The 22886-nt window shown below is 43.9% G+C and overlaps 1 protein-coding gene across 6 annotated transcripts in view; it reads left to right on the top strand.

Moving 5' to 3' along the window:
- LOC129857379 (oxidation resistance protein 1-like) overlaps positions 1 to 22886 on the top strand; it is a 179410-nt gene that overhangs the window by 110331 nt on the left and 46193 nt on the right. For 5 of the 6 annotated variants that reach the window (XM_055925578.1, XM_055925581.1, XM_055925579.1 and 2 more), the window contains one exon: positions 19514 to 19599. In XM_055925578.1, coding sequence (XP_055781553.1) covers positions 19514 to 19599 — 86 coding nt within the window. Of the gene's footprint in view, positions 1 to 6811; positions 7146 to 19513; positions 19600 to 22886 lie in introns of those variants that run through there. The other variant, XM_055925580.1, reaches the window with a different exon arrangement.

Below are 22886 nucleotides of genomic sequence, written 5' to 3'. Positions count from 1 at the left end.
TTAATTTGGAGACACAAATATGCTAATGCGGAACAGCACCCCCTATAGTTCCAAGAGGTTAAAGAGAAACCAATTAATTCCAACCGCAGAGTTCAATGAGTACAATTGATTTTGTTTATTTCACTGAGATGTCCCCCTCCCTGTCTCTTCCCCCTCCCTGTCTCTTCCCCCTCCCTGTCTCTTCCCACTCCATGTCTCTTCCCACTACCTGTCTCTTCCCACTCCTTGTCTCAGCCTGTGGAGCTGTCAACGTTATAGTGGAGCTAGGCTTTATTGTTTTAATAAATTGCCTGCATGACGAGAGCAGTGGTGCATGTCTGATGTTCATCTTTACCTCCTGAAATGAAACCTTTCTCAGAGACAGACAACTCTCCTCTCCATCTCTCATCTTCCCCTCCTTCTCATCTCCTATTTCCCCTTTCCTTCTACTCTCCTCTTTCCCCTCTCCTCTCCACCTCTCATCTTCCCCTCTCATCCTCTCCTCTTTCCCCTCTCCTCCTCCTCTCCTCTCCACCTCTCATATTTTCCTCTCCTCCTCCTCTCCTCTTTCCCCTCCTCCTCTCCTCTCTTCTCCTCCTCTCATCTTCCCCTCTCCTTCTCCTATCCTCTTTCCCCTCCTCCTCTCCTCTCCACCTTTCATATTCTCCTCTTCTCCTCTCCTCTCATCTTCCCCTCTCCTTCTCCTCCTCTCCTCTCCACCTCTCATCTTCCCCTCTCCTTCCCCTCTCCACCTCTCATCTTCCCCTCTCCTTCTCCTCCTCTCCTCTCCACCTCTCATCTTTTCCTCTCCTCCTCCTCCTCCTATCCTCTTTCTCCTCTCCTCTCCACCTCTCATCTTCCCCTCTCCTTCTCCTCCTCTCCTCTCATCTTCCCCTCTCCTTCTCCTCCTCTCCTCTCCACCTCTCATCTTCCCCTCTCCTTTTCATCCTCTCCTCTCCACCTCTCATCTTCCCCTCTCCTTCTTCTCCTCTCCTCTCCACCTCTCATCTTCCCCTCTCCTTCTCCTGTCCTCTTTCCCCTCCTCCTCTCCTCCTCCTCTATTCTTCTCCACCTCTGCTTTCCACATCCCCTCTCCTCCTCCTCTCTCTTTTCTCCTCCTCTCCTCATATCATAATGTGACAATGAGAGAGAGAGAGAGAGAGAGAGACAACGAGAGAGAGATGAGCTGAGCTGATGGTCTCTGTGCACCCCTGGTCATTATTCCTGGGGCCACCCAGCCTCCCAGTGGAGCCTGAGACAGCCACAGTACAGACACCCACGGCCACAGGAGGATAGATGGATGACCATGAGCCGGGGACGGGGGGTTATAGTTGCTGGTGAAAGATGGCTCTGGCTCTCACGATGCAGTGATCTATCACAACAGACCAGGACAACTGTGCTGTCCCAGAGGGAAAAAGAGGAAGCAAGGCAACGGATGGAATTAGTGTTGTGGGCTGGCGGTGGCTGAGTTACAACCAAGCTTTGCTTTCGCCCTCTCCCAACACTCAAGATGCTCTCCAGTCCAGTCTAGTACGTTGGGTTTAATAGAACTAATCTACAGATGGATGCTTTTTTTCTCTGGAACCATTTAGAAATGGTGAACAATAACATTTATGCATAGTATTAGTGTTGTGATAATGTTTATACTCAAACTGAAATAACTTTTTGTTATCTTAAATGTGCAGAGCGTATTTTTATAACTCTTTGTCGAGTTGAGGGTTTTTTCCAAGCCTATTTCTGTATTCCACACTAACTGCATCATTTTTTAACAATAATAAATCAATAATATATCAGATCAAAAGTGTTGAGAGTTTTGGTCTAAAATCTGCCACTAACTGAACCAAAACAGCATGTTTCATGAATTGTGGAAGATTTGAAAAACAAACCCTGAAGCATACAGTATAAGAACACAATTGACTGTGACAAGAGGCTTATCTTCTAAAAATAGAACCGTGTCTCTGACTGGATGAATCTCCTTTGTTAAGGGTTCTTTTCTCCCAACATCAGGAGAATGCTGACACTGAATAGTAACACTTTGCTTAGAGTGGTGATGTGTACCATTCATAAAGCATGTATGCATGACATAAAGAGTCAATAATGCTGTGGTAATGTTAGTTATACCTAGCCTGATTCTAGGAGCAGTGACTTTGGGAAGGCAAGGCGGCTGAGGCAGGGTCCATCTCAGCCCCAGTAATGGCCTTGAACACTAAATTGACTACCTATGAGTCTGAGAGAGCTAAATAATTGTCTGGAGTATGATTGGTAGCCTTGACTCCCACACTGTGAGCCCGTAGGCCAAGGCCTGTTGAAGGGGCTGGGTAATTGCAGTCCCCGCTCACCCTCTGCTCTGCAGCTTACAGTAACTACCCATACTGAGGTTAACCGCAGAGAGGAGAGCAAATGGCATATCATAAAAAGGCTCTTGTTATAGGAGAGCATTAGAACTCCATTTTGTATGAGAAAAGACAAAGGACTGAAAGCAGACTTTCAAGTGAGGGCAGTTTGTTTAAAACCAAGCGTGAATAATGGCAGTTATTAAGGTGTGCATTCCAAATGTCACCCTATTCCCTATATAGTACACTACTTTTGACCCGAGCACTATGTGCCCTGGTCAGGAGTAGTGCACTGTAGGGAATAAAGTGCCATTTGGATGACTAAGTGACATAAATGATGGTTATATAAGTCCCGTATGTGATGTATACAGACAGCCAGTTCCTCCACATGATTCAATTTGGCATTGTCCCATTCCTAACAGACATTTTGCACAACATGGATTCATAGCTTCATGAATATTCGGCACCGCTTTCTGAGAAACATAATCATCTGTTGTGTTGCTGTTGTTGACAGCTTTTGAGGGGCTGGAGAGAAAGCTATACTTTCCCGATGAAGAGATGTACTGGAGAGGAGGAGAGAAGGAGGTGTTGTGTGACAAGCCCGGTTCCACCTGTGATTGCAGCCATTGTGAAGACCGATGCCTGCCTGTCTCTCTGAGAGACTCCTAGTGCTAACTACAGTAAACAGTCTTTGTCTCTCTCACATCATCCTAGTTATAACACTCTTCTTCCCTCTGTTATTCAATTGTAATAACACATATGTACAGTTGAAATCGGAAGTTTACATACACCTTAGCCAAATACATTTAAACTCAGTTTTTCACAATTCCTGACATTTAATCCTAGTAAAAATTCCCTGTCTTAGGTCAGTTAAGATCACCACTTTATTTTAAGAATGTGAAACGTCAGAATAATAGTAGAGAGAATTATTTATTTCAGCTTTTATTTATTTAATCACATTCCTAGTGGGTCAGAATTTTCCCATGATGTCAAGCAAAGGCACTTCAAGGCACTGAGTTTGACGGTAGGCCTTGAAATACATCCACAGCTACACCTCCAATTGACTCAAATTATGTCAACAAGCCTATCAGAAGCTTCTAAAGCCATGACATAATTTTCTGGAATTTTCCAAGCTGTTTAAAGGCACAGTCAACTTAGTGTATGTAAACTTCTGACCCAATGGAATTGTGATACAGTGAATTATAAGTCAAATAATCTGTCTGGAAACAATTGTTGGAAAAATGACTTGTGTCATGCACAAAGTAGATGTCCTAACCGACTTGCCAAAACTATAGTTTGTAAACAAGAAATTTGTGGAGTGGTTGAAAATTGTGTTTTAATAACTCCAGCCTCAGTGTATGTAAACTTCCGACTGTATATAGTGCTTTTCTAAGACCCAAAGACAGTTGTATGGAACACAGTGTATGCAACATACTGCTCGAAGGAGTACTGAGAAATGGCATCTTAATTTCCAAGCACTCTCTATTCATATTCTAACTAGTTATTAACTAGGAGTCTAGATTATAACACTTATTTCAGTCCATCTTTCAATTATTACACAGTGAACGCGGGTTGTGTGTGTTTGCCAGCAGGTGCATCTGTATTGCATGAGTTCATTTCTTTTTCTGTTTTTTACTGAATTTATGTTGTTGAGAAATGCACAGATGTTTGTTTCTGTGTGTCTGTGTGTGTGTCTGTGTGTACATGCTTGCGTGTGCATCTGTGTGTGTGCTTTCACAGTGTGTTGTGAACAGGTTATGTAACCAGACGGTTGATGGGGGAGCTGCCTGTGGGCTTGTTGTTTGTTGTTTCATAGTGAAATCCTTCCTCTTCTGGGGATTATACAGCCAGCCTACCTGGCTCTCACTGGAAACTGGTGAGATGAACACTCTGCCCAGCCTCAGCACCACTCTCTGACGATGACAAAGCCTCTCTCTCTCACACACACACACACACACACACACACACACACACACACACACACACACACACACACACACACACACACACACACACACACACACACACACACACACACACACACACACACAGCCTGCTAGGCTAGGGCCTACAGAGGCAACTGGTAACACTAGATCCTCTGTGCATGGGTCCATGTACAACAAGTTGGGCTGTGTTTGGTAATGAAGAGATTGCTTGGGACCAGAGAGACAGGTAGTTACCAATACAAACCTTAGCTGGTCCTCTTAACTAGAGATTCTTACAATCCGATACATTTATATAATGTATAACAGTTGTTAATATGCTGAGCTAGTAACCAAATGACAGAAGTTAAAATAAACTCTAAGGTCCCATTAGAATGGATAGAATGACAGTAGATTACTCGTTTAATCAGACACAAACCTCCTTGATGTTGTTCATGTGAAAGGAGAGATACATTAAACACCCAAACTTAATGTTGTTCATGTGAAAGGAGAGATACATTAAACACCCAAACTTAATGTTGTTCATGTGAAAGGAGAGATACATTAAACACCCAAACTTAATGTTGTTTGAAACCGAGCGAGACTTTAATCTCTTCACTCAATAAGGCTCAATTTATTTAATGCCTCTGGATGTTTCATAAACGACTGAACTTACACAGTAACTTAATTACACAGCCTTTAGAGTAGTCAGGTGGGAAAACTAAACAGGACTGAATAAGCAGACTGTGTTACAGTTCAGTCGGTCTTCTGGATGGTACATAGCTATGGTCCAGGTCGTTAGTGCACGTTCATCCACTAACTAGAGGAGGAATGCACACTAATGCCCTGGAGCAGAGCTAGATGGTATGGTGAGAGTGTATCTAATTCTTCCCCTATTAGGCTGCAACAGACAGAGCTCAGCGAGGAAACCCAACCCCCCTCTGTATGGAAGTAATGGATGATTTGATGACTGCTCTGGGCAGCTTTACAGCTTTCGTAGCTATATATTACAGAGCAACAAGCCCCAGGTGGTGGTCTGTCCAAAACCTATCACAACAACCCTGCCCCAGGCCAAGCGTCCCAGGGGTCCAAACAGGGATGGTGTTCAAGGTCACTATGGAGCAGAAAGCAAGTTGTAATCCCTCAACTAAGAGCTTATACTGCAGGCAGCCTAATCCATCATCATGTTCACCTTGGAACTTGGAACTTTACCAGTGTTATTGACTGAGAGTTCATCAATCAGTCTGTTAAATAATTTGTTGCAACGTGTGTTTATAAAACAGGGCCAGACAGAGAGGAAGCCAAATGGACTCAATGGTACTGTTACAAATCAATGGTAACAGTTTACTTCATCTCGGCAACCCTGACCCAAATCTCTTGTGAACACTGGCCTTCTGTTTTAGCCTTTCACAACAGACTACACTTTACCAAAAGCCTGCATTTACAATACTTTATAACTTGTTGTAAAGTAAAGTACCAAAACACTTCCTTAGTAATAGGAGGAAACCTTGAGAGGGGACAGACTCTGCCGGACTCTGTTTATATGGCTCTGGATGTACCCATGTTGACCTATTGCTTTGTCACAATTTAGAGTAAATCTGGCACCCATCCATGTGCCCCTAAAAATAGTAAGTGATTTATAAGCAAGGCTGCACTTTTCACTGTAACCAGCAGATGGAGCACCACATATGTCTTACCTTGGAGAACACGGTCATTGTATCTATTAATTCGTTTAGATGACTTTTATTTCTAGTTCGGGATTTTAAAACGAATTTCTCTTTCTCTCTTTCATTTCTCACCATATCTCTGCTGATGAATAATGCATTGGTCTGTTTCCAGTTCACTACCTAATTCTGCTCCCCAATTAATTCACCTTGTCCTGGTCTGTTGGGTTCTTCACTGTTCCACACACATTGACCCATTCCAAATGCCATCTGTTCTTCCCTTGGTGTCTGAAGAGACACTTCGCAGTAATACTATGAGTCCCTGGCCTTTTGCTGTATGGCGGGACACTTATAGTATGTGGAGTGGCTGCTTGGCTATGTGCTTTCCTCAATTGAATACAATGTTATTAAGATGAGAGTGAGATTTATTCAGTTCCCATGATTGTCATGCATGTCATCTTTAAGTAAAGACTTGCAAGTTGCAGCAATTGAGGGGGAACACACTGATAGGGGTGAAACAGAAGCCCTCCAGGGCGAGTACACACCATGACTTAAAGGTTCAGACCTCTTGGCTGTTGGACTCTCACATTCAGGGATACAGTCACTCCTTTATAAGACCGAAATAACCATCTTGATAATGGACTTCGCACCTCAAGGCCAAGGCATAGGCTAAATTTTAGAATATAAACAATATAACAATGCCCTATAACAATGTAATAAACTAAACATGTATTAATTGCATAGGTCGGATATTGTAGCTACATAATGCACGTTATGATCTTGTGTTTTTTTTTTTACAACTTCCATCGTTTTTTCTAGAATTGTTTATCAATAATATGTATCCATTGACTGCAGTGAGTGCGAGGCACTGCTTGACGCTAGACAGTCACGTCATCAGGGAAGAACAAGTTGTTCTGTTGTTTCAGTTCCTATTTCTGCGTCTGCTGAAGTGTGCTGGTTTCACTGCATTACACTTTTTTAAATACTTTTATCTAGATCTTATCGCGATTGCGTAATGACAGTGATATCAGAAATGGCTTCTTTTTAAACGGTTGTTAGTGATAACTAAGGTGCATTCAAGTTGTGATATTCGTAGGAGTTCCACAGTATGGACTACATTCTGTCTGTCAGGGTCGCGCTGTCGAATAGAATCTGGCCTGCCTCGACCTCGACTCGGGGAAATTCCGATGGCTCTTCCGCAGAACTCTCTGGACCTGTGCACGACAACAATACCAACATTAACACAGGTGTGAGTATAGACTTGGAGCCGAACTTGTTCAATGTGTAATGTTTCAGAATTCAGACTACCGTAGATGAAGTCAGTCAGTGTTTGTTTATTTTTTATATACATATTTTTTAACAACCTACAGTACATTTTCAGTACAGTTGGCATACGGTGAAGAAGTTGCAACACAGTCACGAGTTGGACGGCGAAGTTTACACATTTCCCTGCGCAGGCTTCTTAAAGGCACAGTCTGTAACATCAACCAAGTCAATTCAATGTACCAAAAAGCATTGTTTCGAATGCTATGGCTTACAAATAACTTAATACAAATCTGCATTACCTTATAACTTCACCTGAAAAACGAAGGATTGTGTGCTTTGATTGAAGGTTAATTTTAACAGACAACATTATTGTGATACACATCTCCAATTCAGGCATTTTAAAGTGGACACTATTCTGCACTCTGTCATTGTTCACAACAGAGCTGGTGTAACTCAATCTTCAAGCCTATGGTAATGCATACTACTACATGAATTGCCCAGTTTAACAAACACACACACTCACACAGCTCTGAGCAGTTCCCTCGTCAGTTGGCCAACGCTTTCTTGACCTCGAACACCAGTTCATGTAAGGGTCCTAGCCTGCTCATTCATCACAGACGGGACAGAAGGCTACTGAGGGGCTCGTCTCAGGCCTGACTACCTGCCTCTCTCCTCTTAGTAGGGCCATGGTCTGCAGCCTCACACACACACACACTCACGCACGCACACACACACACACACACACACACACAAAGTAACAGACACACACACACTCACTGTCTGCACTAGGGAGAACTAGAGGGACTGTTAATGAACTGGCCTCAGTGGCATTTGGTTTCCCAGGAAGGCACAATGGGCAGCAGAGCATGCTTCTTATTAATCTCTGTCCTAATTAGACCAAACTATTATCCTGCTGACTGCTACAGAGCCCACTTTTTCTCAGCTACAGTACACACACACACAAACACACACACACACACACACACACACACACACACACACACACACACACACACACACACACACACACACACACACACACACACACACACACACACACACACTCACAGCCTTCTAGCATCTCAGCTGTACTACATCAGTGTTTATAATACTATTTGAAATCTTTGAAACACTTTGAGCATTTATTTTAGCTTGCCTGGAGTGCCATGTGGGCGAGGACTGGGGATGGTTCTAATGGTTCTATAGCAACAGGCAAACTCAGTCAAGCACAGCTAAAGTATTGGGTATGATTTCAAATAGTATTTGATTCCAGGTCTGGAATAGGCCTTCACATAATTGGATGTCTTTTTCATAATGGTGGATTTTTTTTTACAACCAATTGTGTGGAACGTTTCATTTTGATATACTGTGATGGTGATGGACGGTGTCTGTCTTTGTGGGGAAGAGTTGTTAGGCCTATATCATATTGGTTCATGATTGAATCTTTCTAGGAGTATAGGTCTCATTATGGATTTATTGGGGTGGAGGAAAATAACTACACTAACAATAGCAACTCACATTGAAACGCATTTAGGGCAAAAATATTTCCATATTTATTTTGAGCCTCGCTGGTTAGGCATGTACGGACAGCAAATCCGATTGAAGATTTGTAAATGCTTCACTGATTTAGCCCCAAAGTGTCCTCACAGTAACCCAACAAGCAGTGATTAATATAATGATCATGAATGAAATAAACAAAAGAAAAAGCATTATGAAGGCGTGACAGATGCTTTATAAGGGTGATTGAATGGCGTCGTGAGCAATGATGCTTTGATGCAAACAGGCGTAATGACCTTTGTGCAGCAGTGTGCAGCAGTGCTTTAGGCTACAGTACAGTGTTTGTATTGGCTACTTACTGATATCGACTAGCAACAATTCACCATGTTTAGTATGCCCAAATGGAACTAACATACATTCCTTTTGAGATTCACCGCCATTTAAAGCAACGTGCTGCTGTATGATGTACTGTACATCAAATAGCATCAAAGGGAAGGTTGGGTCACTAGAAAAACATGAACAGGGGAGCAAATTCATCCAGTAATATTATATTAAGATATTATTATTGGACACTTCTGTCCATTAGATCTCTCTGTTACCTAAAGTTGAAGTCGGAAGTTTACATACACTAAGGTTGGAGTCATTAAAACTCGTTTTTCAACCACTCCACAAATGTCTTGTTTACAAACTATAGTTTTGGCAAGTCGGTTAGGACATCTACTTTGTGCATGACACAAGTCGTTTTTCCAAAAATTGTTTACAGACAGATTATTTCACTTATAATTCAATGTATCACAATTCCAGTGGGTCAGAAGTTTACATACACTAAGTTGACTGTGCCTTTAAACAGCTTGGAAAATTCCAGAAAATTATATCATACTGCTCCGAAAGGAGATGCGTTCTGTCTCCTAGAGATGAACGTACTTTGGTGCAAAAAGTGCAAATCAATCCCAGAATAACAGCAAAGGACCTTGTGAAGATGCTGGAGGAAACAGGTACAAAAGTAAGGAAAATGATGTGGATATATTGAAGCAACATCTCAAGACATCAGTCAGGAAGTTAAAGCTTGGTCGCAAATGGGTCTTCCAAATGGACAATGACCCCAAGCATACTTCCAAAGTTGTGGCAAAATGGCTTAAGGACAACAAAGTCAAGGTATTGGAGTGGCCATCCACAAAGCCCTGCCCTCAATCCTATAGAACATTTGTGGGCAGAACTGAAAAAGCATGTGCAAGCAAGGAGGCCTATAAACCTGACTCAGTTACACCAGCACTGTCAGGAGGAATGGGCCAAAATTCACCCAACTTATTGTGGGAAGCTTGTGGAATGCTACCTGAAATGTTTCGCCAAAGTTTAACAATTTAAAGGCAATGCTACCAAATACTAATTGAGTTGTGCACAATTCTGACCCACTGGGAATGTGATGAAAGAAATAAAAGCTGAAATAAATAATTTTCTCTACTATTATTCTGACATTTCACATTCTTAAAATAAAGTGGTGATCGTAACTGACGTAAGACAGGGAATCTTTACTCGAATTAAATCTCAGGAATTGTGAAAAACTGAGTTTAAATGTATTTGGCTAAGGTGTATGTAAACTTCCAACTTCAACTGTAGATACTAACAGTAGACACCTTCACAACAATAAAAAGCAACATTTGCAGCAATGCATCTATCTGACCCGACATGTTAAAGGGGGATCGCACTGATTTCTGCTGAGGTTGCAGTGGCAGCGTAGTTTGTTTTTTGTCTTTTTTAGAGTTAATGCTAAACTGACAGGCCAGCAACCGAAGCCTGGTTAGGAGGTCAATGTCTGACCCACCCTCCTCTCCATATCTGCTGTAACTGTTTGACTAAGCAACACTCATATCAAGCATCTTCTCAATGTCTTCTGAACCATAATTGAAAGATGTGTTCACTGTATACCCAGACTACCCGTGAACCTGAGCAACAACCCAATCCATTTCAATATGTTGTGCCAAAGCGTGCTTTAGTGAGGTGAGAGTATACGATAAAGATTTAGCATTAAAGCCGTCAGAGATTTGAGATGGAATAGTCTGGGTGGTGTTTGTTGCCCGGGAAATGTTCATCATGTTGTCAACTCTCATTCCTGTGTGATATTTAGTCATACAGATACTTTTAAAGACTCATTTCCCCCTGTGATCTCTGTGGACCGCTGTGATTGGACAGGGAGCTTAGCTGACTGTGGTTGGAGGGTTGATGAAGTCGTACAGTTGGTAGATTTCAGCTAGGATGGTGGTGAGTCCAGTGGAGATAGCAGACTAGAGAGAGGTGGTAGATTTGTGATACTTACTTTCTTCTGACCAAGGCTGGCTGGCTGGTGAGTGACACTGAGGATCAGTAGAGAGAGATACTGCAGAGTTTGTGGTTCTCCTTTTAGCTGAGCTCATCACTTCTCAACTCAGGGTATTGATTCAGGCTGTAACCTGAGAGGTTGCTTGTTGTTGGAGATGCAGCAGTCAGAGATGCAGGGAGCCATAGGATCAACAGGTGAGCTCCTTCTCCTACAGCATTGATCCACAGGCAGAAAGGGTTATGTTCCGGTGTCCACATGCATTCTACAGTAGCCTACTTATGTAGAGTGCATGTGAAATATATTGCTTAATTATGAGCAGTATGCTAGTGTGGTTATTGGTGGGAATATAGCTTTGGTCTGGGGAGTCAAGAGAAGGTTATTATTATTTGACCATGCTGGTCATTTATGAACATTTGAACATCTTGGCCATGTTCTGTTATAATCTCCACCCGGCACAGCCAGAAGAGGACTGGCCACCCCTCATAGCCTGGTTCCTCTCTAGGTTTCTTCCTAGGTTTTGGCCTTTCTAGGGAGTTTTTCCTAGCCACCGTGCTTCTACACCTGCAGTGCTTGCTGTTTTGGGTTTTAGGCTGGGTTTCTGTACAGCACTTTGAGATATCAGCTAATCTAAGGGCTATATAAATAAACTTGATTTGATTTGATTTAGGTTCCTGGGGTCCTCTGGTCCTTGACCAACCAGCAGACCAGGGGCCTTTTCAGTGACTATACATACAGTATTACTGTGGAATGTTCATAAGCACAAGCCCCAGGTATCAAGAACATTGTTATTCTACAGTTATTAAGGTTTTTGTGTATATTCCTTCCTCACATTTCTATGTATCTAAAGATTTAATAAAAATGATACATGTGATTTCTAACTGTATGTTAAAATGTTAGAAATAGTCTTTTAATTGTGTCATTTAAAAAAAGAAGCTAAATATATATAATCCAGCTACTGTATTCAGGAGACAGAAAAATATGCCTTTTTTTAAACCAATAAAAAAATAAAGAAATAGTAACTTGATTTACCAACTGAACATTTCACACAAGGCAATAACCCAGGAGCCGATGGAGAGATCATGGTGTGATTAGTCGCCCTGGAGTGGGTGCTAATGAGACAGTCTGGATGGGGTGACACTTACTGAGCCTGTGACAGCATCAGTGTTTGATTTATTGACCTGGAGCCAGTGTTAATGACGGGGCAGAGGCAGGATGAAGGGAGGGACTGCTCTGCTCCCCTATCCTCCCTGTCCTGACACAGCAGACACAACACAAAGTGCTGCTCCAGCAACGTTTGGTTGTACTGGGTGGTGGCGGTGATAGTGCTCTATGCAGGGGAAAACTGACTGCTTAATGCTGAGAGAGAGGGAGAGGGAGAAAGAGAGAGAGAAATAGGGAGAAAGAAAGAGAGGGCGAGAGGGTGTTAGCAAAGGGATGTGGGCTGTCGTGGTGTGCTTCCTGTGTGTAGTTTGACAGCTCACTAAGCCAATGCATATTCATTACAATGGCTGCCGTGCTGTTATCGCCCCGTTAGAGTCAGGGAAGTCAAGGCCATGTCTCACCTTATATACAGTTGAAGTCAGAAGTTTACATACACCTTAGCCAAATACATTTTACTCAGTTTTTCACAATTCCTGACATTTAATCCCAGTAAAAATTCCCTGTCTTAGGTCAATTAGGATCACCACTTTACTTTAAGAATGTGAAATGTCAGAATAATAGTAGAGAGAATGATTTATTTCAGCTTTTATTTATTTATTCACATTCCCAGTGGGTCAGAAGTTTACATACACTCAATTAACTTGGGTCAAACATTTCAGGTAGCCTTCCACAAGCTTCCCACAATAAGTTGGGTGAATTTTGGCCCATTCCTCCTGACTGAGCTGGTGTAACTTAGTCAGGTTTATAGGCTTCCTTGCTCGCACACGCTTTTTCAGTTCTGCCCACACATTTTCGATGGGATTGAGGTCAGGGCTTTGTGATGGCCACTCCAATACCTTGACTTTGTTGTCCTTAAGCCATTTTGCCACAACTTTGGAAGTATGCTTGGGGTCATTGTCCATTTGGAAGACCCATTTGCGACCAAGCTTTAACTTCCTGACTGATGTCTTGAGATGTTGCTTCAATATATCCACATCATTTTCCTTTCTCATGATGCCATCTATTTTATGAAGTGTACCAGTCCCTCCTGCAGCAAAGCACCTCCACATGATGTTGCCACCCCCGTGCTTCACGTTTGGGAGGGTGTTCTTTGGCTTGCAAGCCTCCCCCTTTTTCCTCCTAACATAACAATGGTAATTATGGCCAAACAATTCTATTTTTGTTTCATCGGCCCAGAGGACATTTCTCCAAAAAAATTACGATCTTTGTCCCCATGTGCAGTTGCAAACCGTAGTCTGGCTTTTTTATGGCGGTTTTGGAGCAGTGGCTTCTTCCTTGCTGAGCGGCCTTTCAGGTTATGTTGATATAGGACTCGTTTTAATGGGAATATAGTTACTTTTGTACCTGTTTCCTCCAGCATCTTTACAAGGTCCTTTGCTGTTATTCTGGGATTGATTTGCACTTTTTGCACCAAAGTACATTCATCTCTAGGAGACAGAACGCGTCTCCTTCCTGAGCGGTATGACGGCTGCATGGTCCCATGATGTTTATCCTTGCGTACTATTGTTTGTACAGATGAACGTGGTACCTTCAGGCATTTGGAAATGCTCCCAAGGATGAACCAGACTTGTGGAGGTCTACTTATTTTTTTCTGAGGTCTTGACTGATTTCTTTTGATTTTCCCATGATGTCAAGCAAGGAGGCACTGAGTTTGAAGGTAGGCCTTGAAATACATCCACAGGTACACCTCCAATTGACTCAAATGATGTCAATTAGCCTATCAGAAGCTTCTAAAGCTATGATATAATTTTCTGGAATTTTCCAAGCTGTTTAAAGGCACAGTCAACTTCATGTATGTAAACTTCTATTATAAGTGAAATAATCTGTCTGTAAACAATTGTTGGACAAATTACTTGTCATGCACAAAGTAGATGTCCTAACCGACTTGCCAAAACTATAGTTTGTAAACAAGACATTTGTGGAGTGGTTGAAAAACGAGTTTTAATTACTCCAACCTAAGTGTTTGTAAACTTTCGACTTCAACTGTATACTGTATATGGAATAAGTTATACGTTTGCCTTCTTGTGGGTTTTTATGGGCCTGCCATACAGAACCTGTCTGAGGAGGAGGTTGTTGTTGTTGTAAGGTACTATGTATCAACATGTTGTGACTGGTGTAATTACAGTGTTACTACACAGGTATAAGAGCTGAAGAGAACTTAATGTAAAGCATTACCAGTCGGTGCCCTCCACCCCTCAACACCCTGTCCTGACTTACCTAGCTAAATAATATGAATGGCAGTATACTGTAAGTAGGACCCCTCCCCCCTCTCCACCCCCTCAGCTCTTCTCTCCACCCACTCACCTCACCTCTCTACCCCCTCACCTCTCCTCTCCACCCCTCACCTCTCTTATCCACCCCCTCCCTCCCTCCCCTCTCCACCACTCTCCTCTCAACCCTCACCTCTCCAACCCCTCACCTCACCTCTCCACCCCTCATCTCACCTCATTTCTCCACCCCTCACCTCTCCTTTCCTCTCCACCCCCTCACCCCACCATCTCCCTCCCCTCACCCTACCTCTCCACCACCTCACCACATCCTCTCCCTCACCTCTCCTCTCCACCCCCTCACCTCTCCACCCCTCACCTCTCCTCTCCCTCCCCTCACCCTACCTCTCCACCACCTCACCTCTCCACATCCTCACCTCTCCTCTCCACCCCCTCACCTCTCCTCTCCACCCCCACCCCTCACCTCTCCTTTCCTTTCCTCTCCACCCCCTCACCCCACCATCTCCCTCCCCTCACCCTACCTCTCCACATCCTCACCTCTCCTCTCCACCCCTCACCTCTCCTCTCCACCCCCTCACCTCAACTCTCCACCTCCTCCCTCCCTTCTCAACCCCCTCACCTCACCACCCCTCCCGCCCCTCTCCACCCCCCACCTCTCAACCCCCTCACCCCACCCCCCCCTCATCTCTCCCCTCACCCCTCCCTCCCCTTTCCATCTCCTCACCCCACCTCTCAACCCCCTCACCTCTCCTCTCCACCCCCTCACTTCACCTCTCCATCCTCCATTGTTTTGTAAATATACAGCCTTCCTATCAGTAAGTCACAAGACCGGACTCACACACTGCTCAGCACCAGTGTTGTGTTTTTATTTCAAATGCCAAAGATAATGTTGTTGAACTAGATTGTAATATTCCATGAAGAAAAATTATGGGACTTCCTTTAACTCTCTTCCTTTAACTCTATTTTTGTAGTAGTGGGAGAACTTTAAATTGTTTTACTTAAGCGAAGCAGTTAAACATAGTCAAAGTAATATTTTGTAAAATAATTGGTCTGATTACTTTGATAGACGACACTAACAACAGTAGTAGGCCTGATTACCAACAATTATGAGACAGCCACGAGGGAGGTAAGGACCCTGGCGGAGTGGTGCCAGGAAAATAATCTCTCCCTCAACGTCAACAAAACCAAGCAGCTGATCGTGGACTTCAGGAGACAGCAGATGGAGCACGCCCCCATCCACATAGACCGGATCACATTTGGAGAAGGTGAAAAGCTTTAAGTTCCATGGCGTACACATCACTGAGAATCTGAAATGGACCATCCACACAGACAGTGTGGTGAAGAAGAAATTTGGCTTGGCCACTAAAACCCTCACACACTTTTACAGATGCACAATTGAGAGCATCCTGTTGGGCTGTATCACTGCCTGGTACGGTAACTGCACCGCCCGCAACTGCAGGGCTCTCCAGAGTGTGATGCGGTCTGCCCAACTCATCACCGGGGACACACTGCCTGCCCTCCAGGACACCTACAGTGCCCGATGTCACAGGAAGGCCAAAAAGATCATCAAGGACATCAACCACCTGAGCCACGGCCTGTTCACCCCGTTATCATCCAGAAGGCGAGGTCAGTACAGGTGCATCAAAACTGCGACCGAGAGACCGAAAACCAGCTTCTATTTTAAGGCCATCTGACTGTTAAATAGCCATCAATAGCCGGCTTCCACCTGGTTACGCAACCCTGCACCTTAGAGGCTGCTGCCCTATAAACATAGACATGGAACCACTGGTCACTTTAGTAATGGAACACTAGTCACTTTAATCATGTTTACATACTGTTTTACTGATTTCATATGTATATACTGTATTCTACTGTATTTTAGTCAATGTCACTCATTGCTTGTCCTAATATTTACATATTTCTTAATTCCATTATTTTACTTATAGATATGTGTGTATTGTTGTGAATTGTTAGATACACTGCACTGTTGTAACTAGGAACACAAGCATTTCTCTACACCTGCAATAACATCTGCTAAATATGTGTATGTGACCAATAAAATTTGATTTGATTTGTGGGGCAGTTAGATCACACATTTCATCATAAATAACTCCACTCACACTACTATACTTGTACACACTCTCCTACTAGAATGCCTCAGTATACGAACTCTCCTACTAGAATACCTCAGTAAACGAACTCTCCTACTAGAATACCTCAGTATACGAACTCTCCTACTAGAATACCTCAGTAAACGAACTCTCCTACTAGAATACCTCAGTATACGAACTCTCCTACTAGAATACCTCAGTAAACGAACTCTCCTACTAGAATACCTCAGTAAACGAACTCTCCTACTAGAATACCTCAGTATACGAACTCTCCTACTAGAATACCTCAGTATACGAACTCTCCTACTAGAATACCTCAGTATACGAACTCTCCTACTAGAATACCTCAGTATACGAACTCTCCTACTAGAATACCTCAGTAAACGAACTCTCCTACTAGAATACCTCAGTATGCGAACTCTCCTACTAGAATACCTCAGTATACGAACTCTCCTACTAAAATACCTCAGTATACAAACTCTCCTACTAAAATACCTCAGTATATAGTATGACAACTGTAATACAGAAGTACAGTAGACAATGAGGCATTGTTGAAGTTTTAAATAGATGAAAAACTATTCCAGACCGGTTGTGTACGTTTTAAAGGTTGAACAGCTGAAACAGTGTAAGAGGAGATAGTGTGCTAAGAATAATAATAGTCAGAAGTATGACACAGATTTAAAGTGGGATGCTTGCTGTCGCAAGTCCATTCATGAAATGAAGAGCAACAGTGTATCAGCTGTGGTGGTATAGCTGTTGCTTTAGTTCTGTTTATTTTGGATAGAGAAAGATGCAAATTAAATGAGATAACATGACCTTGACCCACATCTGTGAAATCTGGTGTTACACAACCCACTGTTTTTGCGGAGATAATCGTTTAATGAGACTTGCTGTGGCCCCAGGGACAGTTGCTCACATTATTTGTGACTTTCATCTCGCTTAGTTGCCATCTCGCACCATACTCTAAAACACAACGCTTGTATTCGCAGTATGCACTGCACAATTAAAACAAATACGTATTCAATGCTGTTGTTTAGTGTGCAACAACGTGTCACACAAACAGAACATTTGATTAACTGAGTAACTTCATTTGTGATGACAGTGTTTAATCAATTGTCTCCTATAGATCTAATTTTGGTAAATTCATTGTAAATGTCCATTTTTGTTACTGGATAACATTGTGTACAGGATGTTTTTCTTGCCCTAGCAGCAAATAGCAGAGTTTATCTGGCAGGCTGTTTATTAGAAGTGAACAGGTTCTCTGTGAAGGGGTAAGAGGGGTTATCATGTGTTCCTGTGGTGTAGACCCACTGAGGTCTGATGATCTTTGTTGTTTAACGTTGTGTTTCTGCTCTGCTCCCAGTGTGAAGAAATAGCTGTGTTTCTGATGGCACATCATCACACTCCATGTTGAGGTTCAAATTTAGACTATTTTCCCTCACTATATTCTCTCCCTCACTAACACCCTGCTGCTGTGAATGTAGCTCTGAGTCTCTCCCCCTACCTCTCTTTTTGGTCTCTCTCTCTCTGGTCTCTCTCTCTCTAATGTATCTCTCGACTTGGTCTCTGTCTAACGTATCTCTCTTTCTGCTCTCTCTGTAGCCCTCTCTCTGTAGCTCTCTCTTTCCCCCCCTCTCTCTCTCTCTGTATCTCTCTTTCTGCTCTCTCTGTAGCTTTCTCTCTGTAGCTCCCCCCTCCCCTCTCTCTCTCTCTCTCTCTCTCTCTCTCTCTCTCTCTCTGTATCTCTCTTTCTGCTCTCTCTGTAGCCCTCTCTCTGTAGCTCTCTCTTCCCCCTCCCCCCTCTCTCTCTCCCTGCTCTCTTTCTTTCTCATATTGGTTTTAGAATCAGGCGGTATTTATTCTAGGTCTTGGCTTAGCTCTCATACCGCCACGCCAGTGTTTCGGTATCACATTAGTGTTATGTCTATGACCTGAAACAATATGTAACATAGTTTCATGTCAAATACACTGCTGTTATACAACTGTAGTAGTGGGGTGTCAAATAAACCAAACCAGACAGCAGAGACACCATACCGAATGCTTCAATGCACGTCTGATCGCCGAAGCTATCTCGGGCTTTATGGTACATTTGACAGACTGCAAACATTAAACCTACTACATTGCCTATCATGTTGAATACTGAGTGGAGTCATGGCTACAGCTCCACCGGAAGCAGCTCCTCTTCCTCTCTCCCTCTTCAGTGCAGTGAGTCCTGAGCCCCAGAAATAGAATGGCTGCATGGCGAATGACTCATGTGTTTCAGCCCGAGCTGCTCGGTGACAAAAACAGAAGAAGTTAAGGACGTGTTAGGCTTCTGATCTGATCTGCTGCATAGCCTGCATACTGAACATAACGGGGGGAACGTAGCCGACTGAGAGAGGATGTGCTCTGTACTGTACCGTAAGCCTTCTACCCCCAGCCCTCGGCCCCTGCTCTCCTCCAGCCCCATCCCTGTGATCTCAGATCCAGCCCTATACCCCAAGCCCCAGTCCTATACCCCATAGAATACCCGAGTCACGACCCTCTCCTGTCTCCCCCAGCCCCAGCTCCATCCCTCGTCCAAGTTCAAAGATCCTGCCTCCTGCCTTCAGCCCCTTCTCTCTCCTATCTCCCTCCCAGTCCTCCCAGCTCCATCCCCTCCTCCTCTCCTCAGTTCCTCATGGAGGTCAAGGTGCTTTGTGTCTGTTCTGAGAGGAGAGGCAGCAGCAGAAGGCAAGGTGAACTGGAATCAACGCATGCCATTGTGCTGTGTGGTGTAGGGCTACAGAGAGAGAGAGAGGGAGAGGGGGGAGGAACGAGAGAGAGTAGGAGAGTGAGAGAGGAGGAGAGACAGCTAGAGCAGCGAGAGCTTGCGAGGAGAGGGAGAGAGAAAGAGGTTCCACTCCGCTCACATCGTAGGCTGACTGGCTCGCACGCTCACTGTTGACGAATGAGCTGTCTACCCGTGTGGCTGGGAAACAGCGGCTTGTGACAAGGCAAGCTGGGGAGAGAGAGGAACATGAACGTAATGCGTACCTTGCCTCGCTTGCTTTCAGATACCGGCCAGAAGAAGACTCAAGAGAAGAAGGATGGCAGCAGACGCATGTCGTTCCAGAGACCCAAAGGAACCATTGAGTATGCTGTAAGTAAACAGGGTTTCAGACTGTGTCCTCTCTGTCTGGGTGTTTTAATGCTTCTTACTGCTGTTGCTGCTGCTGCTGTGCTGCCCTGTGTGTCTACTGGCTGTTGCCCTAGTCTGAGTAATAGCTGCTGTTGTGGTGGTGTGTTATTATGTTGTGTTATGAAAAGGAACCTGGCCATGCTGGCTCACATCGTTAGGAGTGTGTCTGTGTGTGTGTGTGTGTGTGTGTGTGTGTGTGTGTGTGTGTGTGTGTGTGTGTGTGTGTGTGTGTGTGTGTGGAGGAAGAGAACGAAGCGTTTAGTATTTAGTATTTTACAGTTGCACATGTGCATCGTTCAATGTCTGTTTACATAAAGGGGGACTGTGTATGACCAGCCAGAGCTATTGCCTCTCTACCGTATGATGAAAATCTGTTCTAATAGATTAGACATGTGTATCAATCCTGCTCCATTCTGCATTTGGATGTAAAGGAAGAGAGAGGATTGTAGCTGTGTACGTATGTACGTTTTTGGCCAGAGGAGAACCGAGAGAGCGAGATACTCAGTCAGAATGTGTTGTCTATATGGAATTCAGTTCATTCTGCGTGGTGCTTAGCAGCGAGCATTCCACCACTGTTTACGAATGACCTTCCACCTGGTGTTGTCATTGCTATTCATTTGCCATCTCTGTTGTGTGTGAGAGTGAGACAGAGAGACAGACAGACCCGTATCCGGAGGATCTGAAAATGGAGTCTGTCTCTGCTGCTGCTCTGGCTGGTAGTGTTCTTGAAATGACCCTCAAATCCAGCTTCAGTCAGACAGGTTTCTCTCTTCTCTTCTCTCCCTGGTAACACTGCATGGGGAGCGGAATGCTGTGGAGCTCGATCAGCCTGGCCACAGAGGAGAGGAGAGGAGGGAGGGAGGGAGGGAGGGAGGGAGAGAGGGAGGGAAAACTGGTGGACATCTATCATTTAGCCAGCACATTGATTTCCACCTTGTTTGATGACATGGTTCAGCATCCAGAGACATTTGTCTCCCCAATATATTTCCTCTCTCTTAGTAATTGCTCTGCTGCTTTGATTCAGCAGTGATTGTTTGCGTGATCCCAATGCTTTCTGTTATCTCTGGTGTTGCTGTTGCACTTGGCACGTTTTATACAGGTGTCATTCAGAACAGCCCCTGCCCCCACCTCTCATCCGCTCTCACCACCTCCCCTCAGAACAGACCTGGCTGTCTCTCTGTGCCACAGGTGATTGACAAGCCAGTTGTTTTATGCTGGGACGTGAAAAGTGTACAATGGCAGGAGGACAGGACAGGATATTTGTAAAAGCAAAGACAGTTTGTCATGGACTGGTGTTAGAAAGAGGTGTGTGGGGGGGGGGGGGTGTTACAGTGGATAAACATTGGATTCAGGGAAAATATGCTCGTTAAATCTCACTCACACAGCAGCACGCACCCCCCTTGTCTCTCGCTCTCTCCTCTCTCTGTTTCTCCCTCTATCCTCGTTCTCTCTCTCTCTATACTCTCTTTCTCTCTGGAGGGATCCCAGATAATATTGTGATGATGGAGGGAACCATGCCAGCGGTTGTGTGAAGTTTCCAGTCATGACATGCCGCAACGCCGCCCTTAGAGAGTGTTTAAGGTTGTGTGGCATGACTGCCTCCATCCCTCACACACACACACACGCACACACACACACACACACACACACACCCACACACACACACACACACACAGCACCCGTCCTACGAGATAGCCCTAGATGCATGGAAACTTTCCCAGTGATTGAGAAGCGGCTTTATCTTAAACTGATCTTCCACGCTGTGCTGTGCTGCACTGGGCCTGGGGAAGGACGGCTACTGTTTCCATCCCTTCTCACCAGATAGATACGTTTATAATCCGCTGCCTGGTGCCTACAGCAAAGAAAAGGGAGGCTTTGTCCCTTTATCAAATATTGTGATCGCACATTTTTTAGACATAAAAATAAACCTCAATATTTGCCTTCTCATTCTGATGGGCACACCTATTGGCTGACCTTCAGCCAATTAAAAATTGTGTTTGTTTGAACTCCAGGAAGTAGAGGGGAATGGAATGGACTACATTGTCGTTCCATGTCATTTCAGCAAGCCATGACACCCACCATCCCAGATTGCTCTGAAAACGTTTCTGTATTAAGAAACAGATAAGATTAGCATTCCTGCAACGTTATTTTGTTGAAATATAATTTGATTTATGAGAAATTAAAGCTAATTGAATTGCACCTAAATTGGCCATTTAAAATTATAGGATTCATATAATATTCAATATCCGATTTGGACCCCAAAATCTGGCAATGAGTAAGACGGGGATCAAATTATATTTCAACAAATGTAATCGTTGCAGGAATGCTAGTTTCTAAGAACAGAAACAATTTCAGAACATTCTGAGATGATAGGTGTCAAAATCCTCTTTCTTGTGCTTTTTGAGGTGGAACGACCCTACAGCAACGGTAGGAGACACTTGAATGTGTCTATATACTGCAGTTAATGACTCTACACATGTTCCAGTTGTGGTACTTCACCACAGTGTGAGGTAAGGACTCCTAATGACTGTAGTATGCACTGTGCCGCGCTGCAGAAGGTTGTGTGTGTGTGTGTGTGTGTGTGTGTGTGTGTGTGTGTGTGTGTGTGTGCAGACGTGCACCAGAAGTCCCCAACAAGAATAGTAAACAAACAAAAATGTGACCAAATCAAAATTCAAATCCAATCAAATTTTATTTGCCACGTGTGCCGAATACAACAGGTGTAGATGTCACGATCGTGTGGGGGATTGACGGACCAAAACGCAGCAGTTGGAAAATAAGCCATCTTCTTTTATTAACACCACGAAGATGAACACGACACAAAACTCTATACAAACTAACAAAACAACAAAACGACCGTGAAGCTACAAACGTTGTGCACATACATACAGGCTACAAACGTTCTACATAGACAATTACCCACAACCAATGAGAGCCTATGGCTACCCTAAATAAGGCTCCCAATCAGAGACAACCGAAATCAGCTGTCTCTAATTGGGAACTCATTCAGGTAACCATAGACTCTCCTAGACAACTAAACATACATAGACAACACTAGAAACATGTACTCCACACAAACCCATATACTATACAACAACCCCTTTACCATAAACAACACCCAAAACCAACAAAACAAAAACATTCCCCATGTCACACCCTGACCTAACTAAAATAATACAGAAAACAAAGAATACTAAGGCCAGGGCGTGACATAACCCCCCCCTTGAGGCGCGAACTCCGGGCGCACC

The sequence above is a fragment of the Salvelinus fontinalis genome, chromosome 6, assembly GCF_029448725.1.
Source record: "Salvelinus fontinalis isolate EN_2023a chromosome 6, ASM2944872v1, whole genome shotgun sequence".
Taxonomy (NCBI): Eukaryota; Metazoa; Chordata; class Actinopteri; order Salmoniformes; family Salmonidae; genus Salvelinus; species Salvelinus fontinalis.
The sequence above is the reverse complement of the archived record's forward strand: the minus strand, read 5'-3'. Positions and strand labels throughout refer to the sequence as shown.